The sequence below is a fragment of the Lissotriton vulgaris genome, chromosome 1_1 (genome assembly GCF_964263255.1).
Source record: "Lissotriton vulgaris chromosome 1_1, aLisVul1.2, whole genome shotgun sequence".
NCBI lineage: Eukaryota > Metazoa > Chordata > Amphibia > Caudata > Salamandridae > Lissotriton > Lissotriton vulgaris.
In genome coordinates, this window is record NC_141685.1 from 327,646,643 (window position 1) to 327,670,739 (window position 24,097).

The 24,097-nt window shown below is 48.8% G+C and overlaps 1 protein-coding gene across 1 annotated transcript in view; it reads left to right on the plus strand.

Annotated features, from left to right (window-relative positions):
- LOC147747125 (cytochrome P450 4B1-like) overlaps positions 1-24,097 on the plus strand; it is a 353,249-nt gene that overhangs the window by 13,724 nt on the left and 315,428 nt on the right. The window contains exon 2 of the mRNA XM_086952384.1: positions 6,218-6,362. Coding sequence (XP_086808510.1) covers positions 6,218-6,362 — 145 coding nt within the window. The remainder of the gene's footprint in view (positions 1-6,217; positions 6,363-24,097) is intronic.

Here is a 24,097-nt window from a genome sequence, read left to right on the forward strand (position 1 = left end):
CATATAATGTTAGTGAAATCAAAAGGTGCTCACCACAATTATGTCCATTTGTAAATTGATTGGATAGTTTTGGAAAGAAATTGGACAGAAGTCAGTGATAGCTTTACAATCAAAAGTAAGATCAGTTTAGCTATTGCATGCCTTGGATACTTCAACAGAAACACATCAATATAGAACTTTCAGTCTTCTTTTAGCACTTTTTCTTGCACTTTTAATAAAAAGAATACTGCAATACATTGTGATCTTTTGCCTGCTATGGTCACAGATGTGGCAGTTTCATTTAGACCAAAAGCATCTAATCGATAGGAAGTGATCACTTTGTAATAAATTAAATCGAGCTTATATTTTAGCACAGTTATGCTGAGCTAACTAATTTAGTCATGGGTGCAGGGTTTAACTTCTTGCATGCTTCGGACAGCCCCCGGCCGTCTGACGTCACAGAGGGTGTTTGCGGAGGACGGCCAGGGGCCGTCCCAATCTCGCCCTCTATTCAAATCTCCCACACAGCGCAAAAATATGCGCCGCATGCAGGGGGTTAAAGTAACAGCATGATGTTACATTATGTCAATATACATAAGAAGAAAACAGAAAAATGCAGAAACCATTTACTATTCCAACACCTTTTCTACTATCCACGGGGACTGGTGTTGGAATAGTAAATTAAACTATTCCTAAGTCCACACCCTATAGCGCAAGTCGTGGTAACGACTTGCGTTGTAAAACACGCGTTGTAACAGCCTGCGTCGTACCGTCATACATCCGGAATTAAGGCATAGAATGTCATTGTTCAGAAAGATGCAGGTGGGTATCCCCTGTTAACGGAAGCATATCATTAATACAAGTCCTTCCAATACTATTTTCTTTTTTAATGTAACATTTTAATTAACGTTTCCATACATGGTATCTTAACAGACAGACAGTGTTTTTCGGTATTGAACAGATCAGCAAATTTAGTGGAGTGCAGCTTAAGAATCCTGATGTTCGGATAGGAATAGTGAGATTAGACATGACACGACCACTGCGCCCTCCACGGCCTGGTTGCCCCCAGGCTCCCCGCCTGCTCTGCCTGCCTCCTTACCTGCTGCCTGCCTGCTGACGCCGATCCGGAGCCCCAGCCGCCGCAGGGCCGCTCGACCTCGGATCCCCGGCGCCCCAGCCGCCGCAGGGCCGCCCGCATAGGTTTTCCCGCCGGTACCTGCCGCGACCCCGCCCCCCGCCTGCCGATTGGCCCACGTGCTCCCCGCCTCCCAGCGGACCCTCCCTCCCGGCTCCCTTCTTATGACGCCCCCGGAGTGACCGCGCAGCGGGAGCGCCGACTGAGCACGAAGGTGCGCCAAAGGTAAGCCCGTCTGCGCCCGTCCGCGCCTGGACAGCGCCCAGCGCCAGGACCCCTGGCCCCCGCAGACCCCAGCCCACCCGCCGGACGTACGACGCCGCCACCCTCAACGCACTCAACGCCGGCCGAATCCCAGGATGCTACCGAGCCACCCCGAGGCGCACCCACGGACCCTTCTGCTGCAACTCCTGCAAGTTCACCTGCATCCGGACCTGCACTACTCCAGCACCACCCAAGACCAAGACGAGCAACAGCAGCAGCCACCTGAAATGCATCCTGCTCAACACCCGCTCCGTCCACAGACACGCCGTCGAGCTCTGGAACCTGCTCGACACAACTTCACCAGACGTCGCCTTCCTCACGGAAACCTGGATGAACGCCTCTTCAGCGCCCGACATCGCCATCGCCATCCCAGACGGCTACAAGATCGTCCGAAGGGACCGCATCAACAACACCGGAGGAGGCATTGCCATCATCCACAGGAACACCATCCGCATCACGACCAACACCGACGACACCCTCGCACCCGCCGAGCACCTGCACTTCCAGGTCCACATCAACCCCAAGACCACCCTCAGAGGCACCCTCATCTACAGACCCCCGGGACCACGCACACAATTCAGCGAAGACATCGCCGACTTCATCAGCCCGCACGCCCTCCCCTCCGCTGACTACATCCTCCTCGGGACCTCAACTTCCACCAGGAGAACAACAACGACTGCAACACCACCACCCTGCTGGACAACCTCGCCAACCTCGGACTCAAGCAGCTGGTCACCACCCCCACCCACTACGCCGGACACACACTCGACCCCGTCTTCTCATCCAGCAAGGACATAGCCTTCAGCCATGCCACCGGACTCCACTGGACGGACCACAGCTGCGTCCACTTCAGCTTCAGAAGGACCACGATCCACCACCACCAGCAACAGGTTGCACGCAGAAGCTGGAACAAGATCACAGCCGACCAGCTCGCGACCGCCCTGAGCAAGAACCCACCCACCAGCGCAACGAACCCCAGCCAAGCGGCCACCAACCTCACGAAGTGGATCAGCGACTGCGCAGACGACCTCGCCCCTCTGAAGACCCCGCCTAGCAGACCCAGTAGCAAGAAAGCCCCATGGTTCACCGACGAACTCAAGAGCTCCAAGAAGAACTGCCGAGCCCTCGAGAGAACCTGGCGCAGAGACCCAACACCGGACAACATGACTGCCCTCAAGCTCGCCACCGGAAAACACCACCAACTCATCCACGCCACCAAGAAAACCGCATTCAAGGAACGACTGGACAACAACGCACACAACAGCAAGGAACTCTTCAACATCGTCAAAGAGCTCTCCAACCCCAACGCCGGAAACAACGACATCACCCCTTCGCAAGACTTCTGCAACTCCCTCGCCTCCTACTTCCACAACAAGATCGTGGACATACACAACAGCTTCAGCACTCAACCGACGCTCGCCATGACCGAACCACCGCCCCCCACCACCACCCTCCGCGCCTGGACCCCGATCAGCACCGAAGACACCGTCCGCACAATGAACTCCATCCACTCCGGATCTCCTACCGACCCCTGCCCTCACCATGTCTTCAACAAGGCCGACGCTGTCATCGCACCACACCTGCGGGACATCATCAACACCTCTTTCGACACCGCTACCTTCCCGGAGAGCTGGAAGCACGCCGAACTCAGCGCTCTACTAAAGAAGCCATCAGCCGACCCCACCGACCTCAAGAACTACCGCCCCATCTCGCTGCTCCCGTTTCCTGCAAAAGTCATCGAGAAGACCGTCAACAAGCAGCTGGCCGCCTTCCTCGAGACTAACGGATCCCTCAACCTCTCGCAGTCTGGCTTCCGGGCCAACCACAGCACCGAGACCGCCCTGATCGCAGCCACCGATGACATCCGAGCTCTGCTTGACAACGGAGAAACAGCGGCCCTCATCCTCCTAGACCTCTCTGCGGCCTTCGACACTGTCTGCCACCGTACACTAGTGCAGCGACTCAGCAACGTCGGAATCCAGGAGAAGGCACTGGAGTGGATCATCTCCTTCCTCGCCGGTAGGACACAGAGAGTCCGCCTCCCCCCGTTCAGATCTGAAGCCACTAAAGTCATCTGCGGCGTTCCTCAAGGCTCCTCGCTCAGCCCAACCCTCTTCAACGTGTACATGAGCCCCCTCACAGACATTGCACGCCAGCACAACCTCAACATCATCTCCTACGCCAACGACACCCAGCTGATTCTCTCCCTCACCAACGACCCCGCCACCGCCAGAGCCAACCTCCACGAAGGGATGAAAGAGGTAGCCGAATGGATGAAGAACAGCCGCCTGAAACTGAACTCGGACAAGACGGAAGTCCTCATCCTGGGATCCTCACCCTCCGCCTGGGATGACTCCTGGTGGCCCCCCGCCCTAGGCAGCGCACCCAAACCAACAGACCACGCACGCAACCTGGGCTTCATCCTGGACTCCACCCTCTCCATGACCAGACAAGTCAACGCCGTCTCCTCGTCGTGCTTCAACATCCTGTGCATGCTACGAAAGATCTTCCGGTGGATCCCCACCGAGACCAGGAAGACGGTCACCCAGGCCCTCGTCACCAGCCGTCTGGACTACGGCAACTCCCTCTACGCCGGCACCACCGCCAAACTCCAGAAAAGACTTCAGCGGATCCAGAACGCCTCAGCACGACTCATCCTGGACATCCCCCGCCGCAGCCACATCTCTGGACACCTGAGAGACCTGCACTGGCTCCCGGTCACCAAAAGAATCACCTTCCAACTCCTCACCCACGCACACAAAGCCCTACACAACCAAGGACCAGGATACCTCAACAGCCGCCTCAACTTCTACGCTCCCAAACGCCAGCTTCGATCGACCGGCCACGCCCTCGCCACCGTCCCCCGCATCCGAAGAGCCACCACAGGGGGACAGTCCTTCTCCTACCTCGCCGCCAAGACATGGAACTCCCTCCCGACCCACCTCCGCCTGACCCAGGACCACCTCGCCTTCAGGAAGCAACTCAAGACCTGGCTGTTCGAGCAGTAGCGGACCCCCCTCCCCTAGCGCCTTGAGACCCTCTGGGTGAGTAGTGCGCTATGTAAATGCTTTGATTGATTGATTGATTGATTGGGTTGTATAACAGAGGGTACTAATGAGTCCTTTACCACCAATAAGATGGTTTAGATCTGCTATCCCTACTGAGAAATATCCCTTGAGCGACCATATCTTGAACAGCCAAGGACCCCTACTTGTATTGTGTTTGCATGAACTCCAGGCCCATGAGCCATTCATAACTCTGTCCAAGCTATCAAGAGAACAGTAGCCTTTCTTCCCCCCTTCTTCTTTCCACTCTTTTTATTGGCCCTCTAACAGTCTTTTTCTCTTTTCTTGATCAGTCTTATAGGCTCTGTCTGGACACCATACCATGTGTGCATTTCTCGTTCACCTCCTCAATTCACCGCATTATCTGTGGGGGACCATGAATCCTCTATAGGCAATAGCGTCAGAGTCCCAACACTTCACTCTATAACTGGTTCTCAGTCCCAGCGCTCCAGTCGTCCTTCTCTTCTGTGGTGGGTCTGTGCCTGCCGAGGTGGGCTGACTACACCTGCTGACCCTGGCCTGCGGAACCGTTCAGCCTTCAGCTATGTGTTTCCTCATGCAGCTCCTGCTTGCAGCCTACACCATGGTGCGGGCAAGTGCTGCAATAAGCCACACATGAATGTTCTGTTCTAGCCAATGTTTGCAGACATGTAATCTATGACTGCCAGTTAATATGTGAGAATGTTTCTATTTGAAGCTGAACCACTGTAAACCATGACAGCTTCCAACCCAATCAGATAACTTCCTTCTCATTATTAGTATCTTTGAGCTGGACTTAATCCTTGGTTTAGTGCTTCTGTGGATTCTTTGTATGTCACTTAGGCTTTTGTTTATTCGTTACTATATTTTTATTGTTTTACTAGCAGCCCGTCCCGACCTTGTCCGGGAGCAACAGGCTTCCCCGACCCCCGCCCGCCCCAACATTGTCCAGCAGCCCGGGCCCCCGCCCGGCCAATCCCCCGCCTGCCCCGACCCCCGCCTGCCCCGACCCCCCCCCCCTGCCCCGACATAGGTCCCCTTACCTCAGCCTCCGCTCCTCCCACCTGTCCGCTGCTCGCACCGCCGCTGGCCTGTCCGCTGCTCCACACGTCACCGCTCCTCCCCCGCGCCATGTCCGCCGCTGCCTCACCTCAGCCGCCGCTCCTCCAGCCTGTCCGCTGCTCGCACCGCCGCTGGCCTGTCCACTGCTCCTCACGTCACCGCTCCTCCCTAGCGCTATGTCCGCCGCTCCTCGTCGCTTTCCTGGACGCTGCTCCTCCCCGCACTCCTGACGTGAGCACGCACGTCGCGGCCGACGCTACTTCGGAGGGACTACATTTTTTTTTAATGTAAATTTTTGAAATAACCTTTTCTTTTTAAATTTGTATAGCCTATAACCATCTACACACCCTGACGATTCCAACTGTGTATCGGGTGTGTGGATTGGCGCTGTGGTTCCCGAGTTTACTCGCCTCCAGGGCTGAAAGTTCTTCCTTTATTATAGTAGTATAGATTACTATTCCCACCTAGCATTAAAACTCAAGAATTATTAAAACAGTGCGATTTTATGTTTCATTTCTTTCTTTTGATCATGCAGCATATTGAATTTGTTATTCCGATTTCTTTTTACATGTATACACCATATATTTTATATATATATATGGGACTCATTCCAGTCTTAACAAGTTAATAAAATGTTTGAACACAAAAAAACAACACTTATTTTCTTTTATCTAGTTCTTTTAGAATCTATATGACTAACCGGATTGTCTTCACATTTTGTTCTCTTTTTCAGTTTCATGAAGATGGAACAGATTTGGACAAAATGGTTGCTTGGGGCACGCAATACCCTTATGCCTACCCAGTGTGGTTTGGAAGATTTGTGGCCTACTTGAACATCATTCATCCTGATTATGCTAAAACCTTGTTGGCAAGAAGTGGTAAGTCTCTTCATGTCCTGTCTATACTGATATTAAGATGTAACGATAAAGTAAAGTTACTTCTTTTAGGCACTATAAGTCCTGAAATGTTAAGTTAAAGTCCACATATATTCAACTCCGCACCTAGTAGTGCATGAAAATGCCTTCTGTAGGTGTTGTTTTGTTTTCCTGAGTGACCTAACTGCCTGTCTTTACAAACCCAGAGATTCTCATATTATATAAGGCTTGTTTCCCGAGACTAGTTATCAATGGAGTGGAGATACATATCCGTGTGTGCCTTTTCCGCCTCCAGCACGAGACAGCATGGACTGAGACGCAGGCAGCTTGTGGAGCAGGAACCCATGATTGTCTACTAATGGTTGATGTGCAGTAGGTGTCCTTTGCACTTTGTATTCGTGTAGTGGTCAATGTCTCCCTGGTATTAAGATGATTCTGTAAAGTTCCACTTACCACAAAAGGGGACTATTACTAAAACATAGAAAATTGCGATTATGTATGAATCACTGTCAATACCTTGATGAGACTTGTTCAATTTTCAATTTATAATCTTTATTCGGTTCTTAAAAAGACACCATAAAAGCACAGATACAAAGTACACACATGAAAAATGTTTTTTTTAAAAACGTCAATAAATTTTCCATAAAAAGGTATAAATGTTAAAATTATTTTACACTCTAGAAAAAGACGGGAGTCATTGTTTTGAATGTTCGTGCATTTTAAATCATCAGGGGAGCGAGCAGGTGTTAGGGACCAGTTTCTCTGGTGTTTCTTAGTCTTATTGCTACACGGATAAAGGTTATGGTGCAAAAGAGAGTGTAAGCATCCTCCGCTTCCTGTAAGAATCTCAAAGCCAATCTTGCATGTTTGAATTTTAAGTCTTTCAAGATCCCCACCTGGAACTTGCGTCTTGGCATGGTGAAAAATGGGCACAATAAGACAAAGTGAAGGGTATCCTGCGGAGACCTGTGGTCGCAGCCGCAGGTACCCTTCTCCGCCAGTGTGTGTGTGAACCCAGCCGGGACCGCGAGGAGATGATGAAGCATGTTTAGTCTAAAACGTGTCATGACAAAGCGGTCCTGGGCATTAGACATGACCCTTAAATAAGGTTCCATGCCATGCTTTGCTGTAAGTTCATTATAGGTGGAATTTGTAAGTTTACGATTTTCTTTTTCTACTCTTGTCAGCTTAAGCTGTGCCGAGAAGAGATTCTTCACCAATGTCTTGCTCTCGGGTGTTATGGAGTCTGGGGATGTGAAGAAGTTAGTGCAATCGATTTCGGCTAGAGATTTCTTAACATATTTCAGCCAGGGGATGGTATCACCTTTGTCTCGTTTGAGGCAGTCCCCAATGATTTGTCTTGTGAGGGCGGCCTCTGGATTAGTCCATATTTTAACCCATGCCAGGAGAGGTTTAATTTTAATTTTATCTTCAATGAAGAGTTCTCCTAGTTCTTCATGGATAATGTGGGCCGATACACTCTGTGGGACTTTCAGGATTCTCCTCAAGAATTTATTTTCTTCAATCTGAATCTGCTGAGCTTTATTATCCAGAAAGCCCCACACTTCTGCACCATAGGAGACTTTCGCACAGCAGATTGACCTATACAAGTTCAAGATTTGTTCCGGAGATCATTTTCCCAATCTTTGCCCGTATCCCATAATGGCTCCCACTGAGGCTGCCAGTTTCGTAGAATGCTTTTCAACCAGGGGTTTAAAAGTAAGGTGATGGTCGAATAGTACCCCCAAGTATGAAAAAGTCTGGACCTGATCGATTTTATGTGACCCGATGTGAAAAGAAAAAGACCCTTTTGTTGATTTTCCAGATGACATAATGTAAGATTTTTCCAGATTGGTTGCCAGGTCCAGTTTATCCATGAACCTGACAAACCCGTCAATCAGTTTTTGTAGACCTAAGGGGGTTCTAGCAAGCAAAACCGCGTCATCGGCGTAGAGTAGTACAGGTACAGCACGATGACCGATTTGAGGAGAATCCACCTTGAGTTTAAGCAGGTCTTTTTCCAGCGAGTTGATGTAAATGGAGAACAGAAAGGGCGCGAGGATGCATCCTTGCCTTACTCCACTCGTGCAAGTGAAGGGGTCGGTCTTTTTACCCTCTTGGCTGTACCTCACACATGCAGTGGTGTTCCGGTGGAGATTTTGCAAGGTGTCTACTAGTGGTTGGTCCACTCCTAGTTCTAATAACATACTCCAGAGCTTTCTCCTGTTTACACGGTCGAAAGCCGCTGAGAGGTCCATAAACCCCATGTGAATGGACCCCTTCCCGGCGATGGTATATCTGGCTATCAGGAGGTATAGATTTAGACATTGATCGGTGGTGGATCTACCTTTCCTGAAGCCGTATTGCATTTCCGAGAGGATTTGATGTTCCTCGGCCCAGTCTTGCAATCGCTGTAGAATGACTCGCCCTAGTACTTTTGCAGTCACATCTATAAGCGAGATGGGTCGGTAGCATTGGGGGTCATCACGGTTCCCTTTCTTGTAGATTGGGACAATGGTCGCCGTTGACCATGACTGAGGCAGTCCTGCCACCACAGCTTCATTTAATACCCTGGTAAGCAACGGTGCCCACAGGTCAGGTTGACTTAGATACAGGTCTGGTGGGATTCCGTCCAGACCCAGAGCCTTATTTTTGCTCAGCCCAGTTATTCCCATTTCGACTTCTTTCAGAGAGAAGTCTAACTTTGCCGGCTGATGATTCCTCGGTGCATCCCCCGGGGATAAGTGGCTTGAGTGGTTGTATAGGCTGTGGAAGTGAGTCTGCCACTGTTCCGGCAAGATGATGTTTGTGATTTTTGGTGCTCCTTGGTCCTGGAAGCATGGGGAATTAATCACTTTCCAGAAGCTTGCAGAGTCTTTTCTTTCGGCAGCGTCCCTTAGGTCCTCCCAGGCCTGGTTTTGTAGGCTTTGCTTACGTTTTTTCAAAGCCTTTTTATACTCGGCTCTGTTCTTTGTCACCATGATCTTGTCCCTAGGTTTACAGTGGAGGCTATCCTTCAGTTTTTTGAGGGCCTTGGTACAGTTCGCATCAAACCATCGGGGATTTAAGGCCGTTTTGTTAGGTCCCGTGGTCGTTAATGAATTGTTTACATGGCGCGCGATTTCTTCGAATGCCTTGACCACCCGTTCCCCACACACGCTTGGGTCTAAACATTTGTCTATTGCAACTGAGGCCTCCGTTAATAATTTTTTGTAAAAACTATCCCCGTCGATTTTTGCCCATTTGATTCTTCTTCCCTGATCCACCGCTTTTTCCACGATGTCAGGTTTCTTTGGGCACGTGTTAAAAACAAAACCTTCAATTGAAATGATGACCGGGTTATGATCACTAAAACTGCTGGCCTCAATTTTAGTGTTGTTAATGTTTCTTTTTAGAATGGGCGAGACTAGGATAAAGTCAATATAAGAATGGCACCCTCTTCCTTTGTATGTTGGTGTCAGTTCACCTAGTTCACCCAATGCCACAAGGTCTAGCGTTTGGGTTAGGTTATGCCTTTTTGTTAGTCTCTCTAGATCCCATCCTTCTTTTGAATGTGCAAAATGTGGGCCTTTCATTAAAGTGCATCTTGACCAGTCTTTATTAAAAGGTTTTAATTTGTCGCATAAATGGCAATTAAAATCTCCCGTTAATATTACGCTTGGATGGTTTGGTGTCTTATGTAAAAGGTTTAAGTTTCTTAAACATTCCTCTAATTCAGTAACAGCTCTTCCCTTCTCCGTCGGTGCAGGAGCATTGTACCAATTGACTAGGAAGAGGGTTATTCTTGGTGAGGTGAACCTTAGAACTTGCAGGTTATGTGAGGCCCATTTGATGTTGCTCCAGGTGCCCTTAATGTCTAGGTTGACATATACAGCGAGACCCCCACTTGCTCTCCCAGAAGTTACTTTTTTTGCTGGGACACAGAAGCTTTTGTATCCTTCCAGGCTGTAGTCATTTAATTCGATAGCCCAGGTTTCCTGCAGGCATATGATGTGGAATTTTTTAATATAGCTGAGCCAATCCTGTAATTCGAATTTGGCCGCTAGTCTTGCGATATTCCAAGATACCACTACTAGATTTGCTTGAGTCTTTTCCTTAGGATTTCTTTTTGGTTCACCTGATGGAGGCATTACATGTTTTCCTGCTTCCGTTAAAATGGCATTACTAGAATGAATGCCACTGGAGGTAGCTGACTTCCGGGCAACTGGTCTGCTCTGTTCACTAATAGTGATCCTATGTTTTGGTGGATTTGTCCCCTCTTCTCTTCCAAGGCTAGTCTTCGGAGGTTTAATGCGTCCTCCTTTGTCGGGCACATGATCTGATCCGTTGTCCATCCCCTTTCTCCTTCCTCTTGATGGTGGACTTACCACTTTCCGCCTCTCGATCTTGGGGGATTGGTTGGCCCATCCCTGTCAGTCGACCTCTTCAAGCGCACCGAACCTGTTCCAGTGTGCATATTGCATTAGGGAGGAATCGTAATTTGGCATGACAAAGTTTGGTCTTTGCCATTGAGGTGGTCCATAATGAGTGCCAGAATGTGGTATATTAGTCGGAAAGGATCTATTGTTCTGCCTGGGTCTTTGGGATGCGAAAGGATAAAAATAGGACAGATGAACCGGATGAATCTGTGATCGGGTATAGCTAGGGGGGGCATTACAGATAAAATTGACTGCTGCCATATCTCTAAAATTTATCGTAATTATGTCCCCTGCTATGGTCTTGGTGCCTTTGCCGATCCACTCCCCTCTTCTTACAGACAGGATTTCCCCATAAATATTGGGGGGCAGAGGTCTGTGTATTTGTAACCACTGTGCACATTTATTTTTCAGTTCTATTTGTGATTCCCGTTGACCCTCCCTTAGGGGTGGAACTCCTGTTAAGACAACTACGAAGGGCAATGCTTCAGGCGGAAGATTAATTGTCCTAAAGCGAGTAGCTGTTTTATTTTCTTTAGTTGTTGCAGTGGAAGGAGGCTTTGGATTCACATTGGGAGTTTGAACGTTGTTTGCTTCCAGTGTTTGGGGGGGTCCTGGGATTGATTTATTGTTTTCAGTGGTTGTTTGTTTATTGCTTTTCCCTCTGTCTGGTGTGGAGGCAGCCTTTTGCTTATCTTTAATACTTTTTTGGCTGGCTCTGTTTGGGGTTTTTGCGGTCGCGTCAGAGATCGTAGGGGCTTTATCTTTAGTTAGGCTGTGGGATGTGACGTCATTCTGTTTTCTTGAACCGCCTTCTTGCCCTGGATGGGTTTTTGTGCCGTTCCCTCTGTTATTTACAATTGATGTTAATCTGTCTATTTTAGCTATGAGGGGTTTTAGCAGCACAGTGATAGAGTGTTCAAGGTCCGTTTTGAGGTCAGCCACCATATTGGTGATCCAACATGGTATTCCCGATGCCGGTGGATTTATAGGCGTTACCAGGTTGTGATTTCTAGTTTTTAATGATCCTTTTTTACCCCCACGTTTAGGGCCTTCCTTGTTCAAATTTTTCTCTGTACTGCAGGGATTATTGTTATAGTTGTGTATTTGTGCATCAGATCTCTCACTGCAAATTTCGGCAGGCGCCTGGGCACAAGGTAGGTCAACAAAAGAAGAGGGGGAGAGGGGCAGGCTGGTATCGAGTTCCTCTGCCAATTCTCGGGAGGCCGCAGTCAAGTTAATAAGGGATTCCTGGGTTTCCTGGATGATTGTCACGGGTGGTAGTGACATTCTTCTTTCGGTGTTTGCGATGGCATTAGACACCGCCCCTATGGTTTGTTTAAGCATTTTGTCGATGGCGGTCAGCGTTGGTAATGGCGGGGGAGGATGCTTTTTGTGCTCGATCTTAAGGTGGGCATCTTGAGCTTCTTGGCGGTCTTCCTCATAGTCTGTAGTGCTAAGTACAAGAGGTGAATTTGACTAGTGCAGTTGGGACCAAATAAAGGCCTAATACATAGGATACGATGTACAATTTTTTTTAGGGAGGTGGCCCAGCCCGGCCTCTTCTGGCCTCTGAGGGCCACAGAGGGCCCGCCCTTTGCTCGGGCTTCGCTCGGCGTCCCGCTCGCGTCCCGCTAAGCGATGTTGCACTGTTCTTATGGGGGACGTTGCGGTCGGGGGCGTGTCTTGCTGGGGGCGCGGCCGTGCACACTTGTGCAACGCGGAGACTCCTGGTCTATGGAGTCCCTGCCGCACGCGCCCACAGTTACCTCACGCGGTTCGCTCTTCCTCCCGGTTGCTCTCCTGCACTCCTGCTGCCTCGACCCCACACCAAACGCCGCGCAGCGGCACCCGCGAAGCGGGTGCTGCAAGTTGTTAAGTGGCGATATGGCGGTCAATCCCTCCTGGGACACGAGGAGGCTGCAAGGTCAGGTGGCGATTTCCCAGTCTGCTTCGTCTGCTAATGGCGGCTTCCAGGTAAGATTCCTCTCACAAATGACTCCCGCTGTTCTCTGGGCGTCTTTGCTTTTAAAGGTGACTTGGCCGGTCGGGGGCGTGTCTTGCTGGGGGCGCGGCCGTGCACACCTGTGCAACGCGGAGACTCCTGGTCTATGGAGTCCCTGCCGCACGCGCCCACAGTTACCTCACGCGGTTCGCTCTTCCTCCCGGTTGCTCTCCTGCACTCCTGCTGCCTCGACCCCACACCAAACGCCGCGCAGCGGCACCCGCGAAGCGGGTGCTGCAAGTTGTTAAGTGGCGATATGGCGGTCAATCCCTCCTGGGACACGGGGAGGCTGCAAGGTCAGGTGGCGATTTCCCAGTCTGCTTCGTCTGCTAATGGCGGATTCCAGGTAAGATTCCTCTCACAAATGAGACTTGTTAGAAATGGGGTCTCTAGTAGGCAGAGGTGGGTACCTTTGTCCAAACAGGGAACCTTGCTTCTAGTCAGGGTAAGGGGGATACACTCCTAAAATAACCCCTGCTCACCCGCTTGGTAGCTTTGCATGAGCAGACAGGCTTATCTCAGAGGCAGTGTGTAAAGCATTTGTGAACACATACAGTAATACAGTGAATACACTACAAAGGGACACCACACCAGTTTAGAAAAGTAAGTCATCTTTATCTAGACTTAACAAAAGACCAAACGACAAAAATCCACAATGCAGTATCAAAAATAAGGCTCTTAAATGCTAGAAATAGTTCAGTTGCAAGTTGTAAATGCAACACTTTTCCCACAAAGTACCTTAGATGCGTCAAGCAAAACAAAGAAAAGGGTCGCAGGGAAGGTGATGTGTCAGTTCCTTGATTCAGGGGAGGGGATGCGTCTGTTTCTTACTGAATTCAGGTTACTATTTGACAAGATGGCGCCTTGAAGCATGGCGACGATCCGGTACGATGCGACAAAATGGCGGCTCGATGCGATACGACGATCCAGTGCGATATGTGAACATTTGTAGCTGCATGGCAGGCGCTGCACAGGTTTTCGCGGCAATGCGTCGGGACCCGGTGTGGATGCAGCTTGCTTCTTTTCTGTGACTCGGCAAGGCGTCAGGACCAGGTGCCGATGCGGTACACTTCTTCTCCATGACTCCATGACTCAGCGATGCGTCGGGAATCCGTGCGGATGCAACATGCTTCTTCCTCGTTTCGTCGCTCTTCCAGCTCCCAACAACAAACAGTCTCTAGAGGTCCTAAACAGCAGCAGGCACCTCTTTCCAGGTTGGAATTCCCAGCAAATACATTCAGGGGGCTGGTGGTGAAGTCTTTGTGTCCCTGAGACTTCATAACAGGAGGCAAGCTCCGTTTCAGGCCCTTGGAGATATTTCCGTCAAGCAGGTGACAAAGCAAACAGAAACTTCCTTTTTCTCCTTTCCTTGGCAACAAGTAACCACTGCAGGCCAACCCCAAACAGCACACATCACAGCACAGGGAAGTAATGTTCCTGAGCTTCTCCGGTTCTTCTCGTTGGCAAAGGTTCCTCTTGATTTCCCAGGAGTGATCTAAAAGTTTAGGGTCTGGGTCCCACTTTTTATACACACCAATCCTTTGTTCTCTGAAGGCAGAGTGTCTGTACCCAGCCAAAACCAGTTTTGTCCTCTCTGGTGCAGCTTCCTGGCAGGAGGTGGAGACAGTATTGCTGAGAGCAGACCTGGCCAAGGAGGGTGAAAGGAAATCTCCCCTAATTCAACCCAGGTGCATTCAGCCCAGCCCTGACTCATCAGACTGCCGGAGCACTGCCCGCCTCCAGCCCCTGTAACTCACAAGCCAGACATGCAATACACAAACCTAGCAGAGGCACAATGGATGGTTAGGCAAGAAAATACCAACACAGAATGTTAAAATCACCCACATTAAAAGATTCACTTTGACATTCTGAGTTCAGGCATACTAGACTTTATTTTGGTATCTTGTTCCTAGGGTCAGTTATGTATATGATGTTATAAACTAACTGACCATTCTGGCCTATGGGAACAGATAGCCTTGCAATAGTGAAAAATGAAATTGGCAGTATTCCACTATCCGGACATGCCACACACATCAGGGCATGTCCTACCTGTCACATACAATGCACCCCGCCCACAGGGCTACCTTAGGCCTACCTTAGGGGTGACTAACATGTAGAAAAAGGAAGGTTTAGGGACTGGCAAGTGTGTGCACTTGCCAAGTTGAAATGGCAGTCCGAGACTGCACACAGGCTCTGCAATGGCAGGCCTGAGCCACATTTTACAAGCTGCTTCTGTGGGTTGCACAATCAGTGCTGCAAACCCACCAGCATCATGTAATTTACAGGCCATGGGCACACATGGTGCACTGTACTAGGGTCTGACAAGTAAATTAAATTACCAATCATGGAATCATTAATCCATAACAACAGTTTATAAAAGGGAGCACTTGCACTTTGGCATTGAACAGTAATGGCAAAGTGCCCAAAGCAGCAAGACCAGCAAAACACAGCAAAAACATTGGAGGCAACAGCGAAAAATGGAAGGGAGACTCACGCCAATGGTGCCAAGTCTAACTCGACTAGTTATGACCTAGAGACCTGCCAGTCAACATTGCGAATCTTGGCATGGATTGCTCAGCCTTTTATAGTTCTGAGGGTGATAAAAAGAATGGGTAGCAATTCAAGGATTACTGGACCGCCTGCTGTTCATTGCAAGTATTACAAGTCACAGAGGCATGAGGCTGCTTGCTGATTGCCTTCTTCACGTCATGAAACTTAGTTGCCATAAATTGCTTAGAAATTTACATTTGAAGGTATGTTCTCATATAAAAGGTTGTTGTTTCTATCCTTTCACAGAGCTCAAAAGATGTTGCAAGTCAGGTGTGAGTAGTTGCATCCAATCCTGGATTTAATTTGCATTACGTAATTTGTAGTTTTGTTTAATATTTCTAGGGATTACAGGACCTAGAATGTTAAGAAAAAAAAGTCACTTGATGCATTCCTCTGGCTTCAATTGGGCCTCATTGAGAGCAGTGTATCCAGTTCCAACTGTTTTTGCTCCAATGCATGTCAAACATGGCCTGAGAAACACAGATACCTTGCAGTTCAGAGGCCTTATTCACTTGATTCGTAGTTGTGCTGTATTGCAGGCTTCTTGTTGGGTGCTATTACTGACCCCCATGGGAGAATAGGCAAATCCTGATATCTCAGTGTACCAGTAAGTTTCCAGGTAATCCTTCTCATTTGCGACAGGAGACTGATACTTGGTAACCTTTGCAAATGAGACATGTATTTATATGACTAGGAGACAGTTTACATGAGACAGGTGTTCAAAACGGCATGAGACAGCTCATCAGGAGGGCAGTAGATAGTGGACTTTATAGATAGAAGGCTGAAGCTTGGGAGACCACAAGACTGGTGTTCAAAAAGGTGAGTAGGCAGATGGCATTCTGCACAGCCTGCCTGATAGGTTGCAGCTGCCAATAGATGAGAGGTGTTCCTGTCTGTTGGACTTAGCCCTTTCTGCAGGGTCATTGCCAAACTATTTGCCTTTACTCTCCTGTTTTCTGAACCTGTTTTATTTGGCTTTTAAGACTATGTGCACTTTACCTCAGCTAACCAATGCTTGTGCTCTCTCCTTAAAACATGGTAGAATTGACTTATATCAAATTGGCATATATAGTTTAGTTGTAAGTCCCTAGTAAAGTGTCATTACCTGGTCCCATGCCTATAAAATAAATTCTGCTAGTAGTCGTGCATCACTGCTTGTGCCACCTACTTGAGTAGCACTTTAAACGTGTCTCAGGCCTACCATTGCAGCCTGTGTTTACAGTTTAACCTGACATGTCGACCTGGCAAAATAAACCTTTTGCCATGCCCATACCTTCCTATTAATACACACCGAAACAGTCCACAGGGTAGGGTACAGTGTATTTAAAATGTCGGACATGTACTTTTAAGTTTTACATGTCCTGGTAGTGAAAACTTTTTGTTGTTACCTTATTACATTTAAAAAGCTGTAACTTCCATTTGAGAGCAGGTAATCCATTAATGTTTGGTGTCTTTGGTACCGGAATGAAAAATCCTAACTTATGGTGAAGACAAAATTTAAATAGTAATTTTGAAAATGCCACATTTAGAAAGTTGCCATTTTCCTGCCTTTACCATTTCTTACCTGTAGCCTGTATATGTGTTACATGACTTGGTGTAGTTGACAGTTGGGCATTGTGTATTCCTCCTTGACAGCCGCACTCAATAGGGAGCTTAGGGATGCCTGGATGGGCACTGGCAGGATGAGAGAGAGGAGCTGGGCCCAGCCCCACTTACACTTGAATAGGCTCTATCCTGCTTCCACAAAAAGGACTGCAGACTGTAGTTAGTCTGGAGCCAGGGCCATACTGGACCTCAGACACCAACTTTTCGGTGTATTTCCGTACTTGTGAATACTCTGCCAGGAAGAAGGAGTGCTGTGCGGATGAAAGGACTGCTAGACTGCTACTCAGAAGAACTGTTAGCCTGAAGTGCTGACCAGCTGCCCTCTTTCCGGGGTGAGAAGGGCTGGGCCTTCATCTGTTGAACCCAGGACAACCGGTGTGACTTTGAGCACTAGTTTTCTGGCCTCCTGACTTGAGCCTCAGGGACAGAAGGCTCCAACAACCTTGACCCCAGCACCTGGACTCTTTCATCTGTGAGTCCTACCCTGCTAAGGTGCCCTGCCAGTCTCTCTGGATCCAGCAGAGCTGACACATCTTCTCTGCTACACGCCTCAACCTCAAGCAGAACCGAGGCATCGCTGCAACAAAGACTGCACCCCCTCTGCAGCCTCTTCGGAACCGCTGCTGCTCGAAGCATCCTCAGCGCAGGTTTATTCATCCGTCGTCGACGGCAGCCGCATAGCAAACCAGGATTTAAGGTACTTTTTTTAGTGGGCCTAACTGGGTCTCTGTAGCGGTCTGCGCTTCATTGTGGTGGGCCTTAATTTATCACCTTTGTCTCGTTTGAGGCAGTCCCCAATGATTTGTCTTGTGAGGGCGGCCTCTGGATTAGTCCATATTTTAACCCATGCCAGGAGAGGTTTAATTTTAATTTTATCTTCAATGAAGAGTTCTCCTAGTTCTTCATGGATAATGTGGGCCGATACACTCTGTGGGACTTTCAGGATTCTCCTCAAGAATTTATTTTCTTCAATCTGAATCTGCTGAGCTTTATTATCCAGAAAGCCCCACACTTCTGCACCATAGGAGACTTTCGCACAGCAGATTGACCTATACAAGTTCAAGATTTGTTCCGGAGATCATTTTCCCAATCTTTGCCCGTATCCCATAATGGCTCCCACTGAGGCTGCCAGTTTCGTAGAATGCTTTTCAACCAGGGGTTTAAAAGTAAGGTGATGGTCGAATAGTACCCCCAAGTATGAAAAAGTCTGGACCTGATCGATTTTATGTGACCCGATGTGAAAAGAAAAAGACCCTTTTGTTGATTTTCCAGATGACATAATGTAAGATTTTTCCAGATTGGTTGCCAGGTCCAGTTTATCCATGAACCTGACAAACCCGTCAATCAGTTTTTGTAGACCTAAGGGGGTTCTAGCAAGCAAAACCGCGTCATCGGCGTAGAGTAGTACAGGTACAGCACGATGACCGATTTGAGGAGAATCCACCTTGAGTTTAAGCAGGTCTTTTTCCAGCGAGTTGATGTAAATGGAGAACAGAAAGGGCGCGAGGATGCATCCTTGCCTTACTCCACTCGTGCAAGTGAAGGGGTCGGTCTTTTTACCCTCTTGGCTGTACCTCACACATGCAGTGGTGTTCCGGTGGAGATTTTGCAAGGTGTCTACTAGTGGTTGGTCCACTCCTAGTTCTAATAACATACTCCAGAGCTTTCTCCTGTTTACACGGTCGAAAGCCGCTGAGAGGTCCATAAACCCCATGTGAATGGACCCCTTCCCGGCGATGGTATATCTGGCTATCAGGAGGTATAGATTTAGACATTGATCGGTGGTGGATCTACCTTTCCTGAAGCCGTATTGCATTTCCGAGAGGATTTGATGTTCCTCGGCCCAGTCTTGCAATCGCTGTAGAATGACTCGCCCTAGTACTTTTGCAGTCACATCTATAAGCGAGATGGGTCGGTAGCATTGGGGGTCATCACGGTTCCCTTTCTTGTAGATTGGGACAATGGTCGCCGTTGACCATGACTGAGGCAGTCCTGCCACCACAGCTTCATTTAATACCCTGGTAAGCAACGGTGCCCACAGGTCAGGTTGACTTAGATACAGGTCTGGTGGGATTCCGTCCAGACCCAGAGCCTTATTTTTGCTCAGCCCAGTTATTCCCATTTCGACTTCTTTCAGAGAGAAGTCTAACTTTGCCGGCTGATGATTCCTCGGTGCATCCCCCGGGGATAAGTGGCTTGAGTGGTTGTATAGGCTGTGGAAGTGAGTCTGCCACTGTTCCGGCAAGATGATGTTTGTGATTTTTGGTGCTCCTTGGTCCTGGAAGCATGGGGAATTAATCACTTTCCAGAAGCTTGCAGAGTCTTTTCTTTCGGCAGCGTCCCTTAGGTCCTCCCAGGCCTGGTTTTGTAGGCTTTGCTTACGTTTTTTCAAAGCCTTTTTATACTCGGCTCTGTTCTTTGTCACCATGATCTTGTCCCTAGGTTTACAGTGGAGGCTATCCTTCAGTTTTTTGAGGGCCTTGGTACAGTTCGCATCAAACCATCGGGGATTTAAGGCCGTTTTGTTAGGTCCCGTGGTCGTTAATGAATTGTTTACATGGCGCGCGATTTCTTCGAATGCCTTGACCACCCGTTCCCCACACACGCTTGGGTCTAAACATTTGTCTATTGCAACTGAGGCCTCCGTTAATAATTTTTTGTAAAAACTATCCCCGTCGATTTTTGCCCATTTGATTCTTCTTCCCTGATCCACCGCTTTTTCCACGATGTCAGGTTTCTTTGGGCACGTGTTAAAAACAAAACCTTCAATTGAAATGATGACCGGGTTATGATCACTAAAACTGCTGGCCTCAATTTTAGTGTTGTTAATGTTTCTTTTTAGAATGGGCGAGACTAGGATAAAGTCAATATAAGAATGGCACCCTCTTCCTTTGTATGTTGGTGTCAGTTCACCTAGTTCACCCAATGCCACAAGGTCTAGCGTTTGGGTTAGGTTATGCCTTTTTGTTAGTCTCTCTAGATCCCATCCTTCTTTTGAATGTGCAAAATGTGGGCCTTTCATTAAAGTGCATCTTGACCAGTCTTTATTAAAAGGTTTTAATTTGTCGCATAAATGGCAATTAAAATCTCCCGTTAATATTACGCTTGGATGGTTTGGTGTCTTATGTAAAAGGTTTAAGTTTCTTAAACATTCCTCTAATTCAGTAACAGCTCTTCCCTTCTCCGTCGGTGCAGGAGCATTGTACCAATTGACTAGGAAGAGGGTTATTCTTGGTGAGGTGAACCTTAGAACTTGCAGGTTATGTGAGGCCCATTTGATGTTGCTCCAGGTGCCCTTAATGTCTAGGTTGACATATACAGCGAGACCCCCACTTGCTCTCCCAGAAGTTACTTTTTTTGCTGGGACACAGAAGCTTTTGTATCCTTCCAGGCTGTAGTCATTTAATTCGATAGCCCAGGTTTCCTGCAGGCATATGATGTGGAATTTTTTAATATAGCTGAGCCAATCCTGTAATTCGAATTTGGCCGCTAGTCTTGCGATATTCCAAGATACCACTACTAGATTTGCTTGAGTCTTTTCCTTAGGATTTCTTTTTGGTTCACCTGATGGAGGCATTACATGTTTTCCTGCTTCCGTTAAAATGGCATTACTAGAATGAATGCCACTGGAGGTAGCTGACTTCCGGGCAACTGGTCTGCTCTGTTCACTAATAGTGATCCTATGTTTTGGTGGATTTGTCCCCTCTTCTCTTCCAAGGCTAGTCTTCGGAGGTTTAATGCGTCCTCCTTTGTCGGGCACATGATCTGATCCGTTGTCCATCCCCTTTCTCCTTCCTCTTGATGGTGGACTTACCACTTTCCGCCTCTCGATCTTGGGGGATTGGTTGGCCCATCCCTGTCAGTCGACCTCTTCAAGCGCACCGAACCTGTTCCAGTGTGCATATTGCATTAGGGAGGAATCGTAATTTGGCATGACAAAGTTTGGTCTTTGCCATTGAGGTGGTCCATAATGAGTGCCAGAATGTGGTATATTAGTCGGAAAGGATCTATTGTTCTGCCTGGGTCTTTGGGATGCGAAAGGATAAAAATAGGACAGATGAACCGGATGAATCTGTGATCGGGTATAGCTAGGGGGGGCATTACAGATAAAATTGACTGCTGCCATATCTCTAAAATTTATCGTAATTATGTCCCCTGCTATGGTCTTGGTGCCTTTGCCGATCCACTCCCCTCTTCTTACAGACAGGATTTCCCCATAAATATTGGGGGGCAGAGGTCTGTGTATTTGTAACCACTGTGCACATTTATTTTTCAGTTCTATTTGTGATTCCCGTTGACCCTCCCTTAGGGGTGGAACTCCTGTTAAGACAACTACGAAGGGCAATGCTTCAGGCGGAAGATTAATTGTCCTAAAGCGAGTAGCTGTTTTATTTTCTTTAGTTGTTGCAGTGGAAGGAGGCTTTGGATTCACATTGGGAGTTTGAACGTTGTTTGCTTCCAGTGTTTGGGGGGGTCCTGGGATTGATTTATTGTTTTCAGTGGTTGTTTGTTTATTGCTTTTCCCTCTGTCTGGTGTGGAGGCAGCCTTTTGCTTATCTTTAATACTTTTTTGGCTGGCTCTGTTTGGGGTTTTTGCGGTCGCGTCAGAGATCGTAGGGGCTTTATCTTTAGTTAGGCTGTGGGATGTGACGTCATTCTGTTTTCTTGAACCGCCTTCTTGCCCTGGATGGGTTTTTGTGCCGTTCCCTCTGTTATTTACAATTGATGTTAATCTGTCTATTTTAGCTATGAGGGGTTTTAGCAGCACAGTGATAGAGTGTTCAAGGTCCGTTTTGAGGTCAGCCACCATATTGGTGATCCAACATGGTATTCCCGATGCCGGTGGATTTATAGGCGTTACCAGGTTGTGATTTCTAGTTTTTAATGATCCTTTTTTACCCCCACGTTTAGGGCCTTCCTTGTTCAAATTTTTCTCTGTACTGCAGGGATTATTGTTATAGTTGTGTATTTGTGCATCAGATCTCTCACTGCAAATTTCGGCAGGCGCCTGGGCACAAGGTAGGTCAACAAAAGAAGAGGGGGAGAGGGGCAGGCTGGTATCGAGTTCCTCTGCCAATTCTCGGGAGGCCGCAGTCAAGTTAATAAGGGATTCCTGGGTTTCCTGGATGATTGTCACGGGTGGTAGTGACATTCTTCTTTCGGTGTTTGCGATGGCATTAGACACCGCCCCTATGGTTTGTTTAAGCATTTTGTCGATGGCGGTCAGCGTTGGTAATGGCGGGGGAGGATGCTTTTTGTGCTCGATCTTAAGGTGGGCATCTTGAGCTTCTTGGCGGTCTTCCTCATAGTCTGTAGTGCTAAGTACAAGAGGTGAATTTGACTAGTGCAGTTGGGACCAAATAAAGGCCTAATACATAGGATACGATGTACAATTTTTTTTAGGGAGGTGGCCCAGCCCGGCCTCTTCTGGCCTCTGAGGGCCACAGAGGGCCCGCCCTTTGCTCGGGCTTCGCTCGGCGTCCCGCTCGCGTCCCGCTAAGCGATGTTGCACTGTTCTTATGGGGGACGTTGCGGTCGGGGGCGTGTCTTGCTGGGGGCGCGGCCGTGCACACTTGTGCAACGCGGAGACTCCTGGTCTATGGAGTCCCTGCCGCACGCGCCCACAGTTACCTCACGCGGTTCGCTCTTCCTCCCGGTTGCTCTCCTGCACTCCTGCTGCCTCGACCCCACACCAAACGCCGCGCAGCGGCACCCGCGAAGCGGGTGCTGCAAGTTGTTAAGTGGCGATATGGCGGTCAATCCCTCCTGGGACACGAGGAGGCTGCAAGGTCAGGTGGCGATTTCCCAGTCTGCTTCGTCTGCTAATGGCGGCTTCCAGGTAAGATTCCTCTCACAAATGACTCCCGCTGTTCTCTGGGCGTCTTTGCTTTTAAAGGTGACTTGGCCGGTCGGGGGCGTGTCTTGCTGGGGGCGCGGCCGTGCACACCTGTGCAACGCGGAGACTCCTGGTCTATGGAGTCCCTGCCGCACGCGCCCACAGTTACCTCACGCGGTTCGCTCTTCCTCCCGGTTGCTCTCCTGCACTCCTGCTGCCTCGACCCCACACCAAACGCCGCGCAGCGGCACCCGCGAAGCGGGTGCTGCAAGTTGTTAAGTGGCGATATGGCGGTCAATCCCTCCTGGGACACGGGGAGGCTGCAAGGTCAGGTGGCGATTTCCCAGTCTGCTTCGTCTGCTAATGGCGGATTCCAGGTAAGATTCCTCTCACAAATGAGACTTGTTAGAAATGGGGTCTCTAGTAGGCAGAGGTGGGTACCTTTGTCCAAACAGGGAACCTTGCTTCTAGTCAGGGTAAGGGGGATACACTCCTAAAATAACCCCTGCTCACCCGCTTGGTAGCTTTGCATGAGCAGACAGGCTTATCTCAGAGGCAGTGTGTAAAGCATTTGTGAACACATACAGTAATACAGTGAATACACTACAAAGGGACACCACACCAGTTTAGAAAAGTAAGTCATCTTTATCTAGACTTAACAAAAGACCAAACGACAAAAATCCACAATGCAGTATCAAAAATAAGGCTCTTAAATGCTAGAAATAGTTCAGTTGCAAGTTGTAAATGCAACACTTTTCCCACAAAGTACCTTAGATGCGTCAAGCAAAACAAAGAAAAGGGTCGCAGGGAAGGTGATGTGTCAGTTCCTTGATTCAGGGGAGGGGATGCGTCTGTTTCTTACTGAATTCAGGTTACTATTTGACAAGATGGCGCCTTGAAGCATGGCGACGATCCGGTACGATGCGACAAAATGGCGGCTCGATGCGATACGACGATCCAGTGCGATATGTGAACATTTGTAGCTGCATGGCAGGCGCTGCACAGGTTTTCGCGGCAATGCGTCGGGACCCGGTGTGGATGCAGCTTGCTTCTTTTCTGTGACTCGGCAAGGCGTCAGGACCAGGTGCCGATGCGGTACACTTCTTCTCCATGACTCCATGACTCAGCGATGCGTCGGGAATCCGTGCGGATGCAACATGCTTCTTCCTCGTTTCGTCGCTCTTCCAGCTCCCAACAACAAACAGTCTCTAGAGGTCCTAAACAGCAGCAGGCACCTCTTTCCAGGTTGGAATTCCCAGCAAATACATTCAGGGGGCTGGTGGTGAAGTCTTTGTGTCCCTGAGACTTCATAACAGGAGGCAAGCTC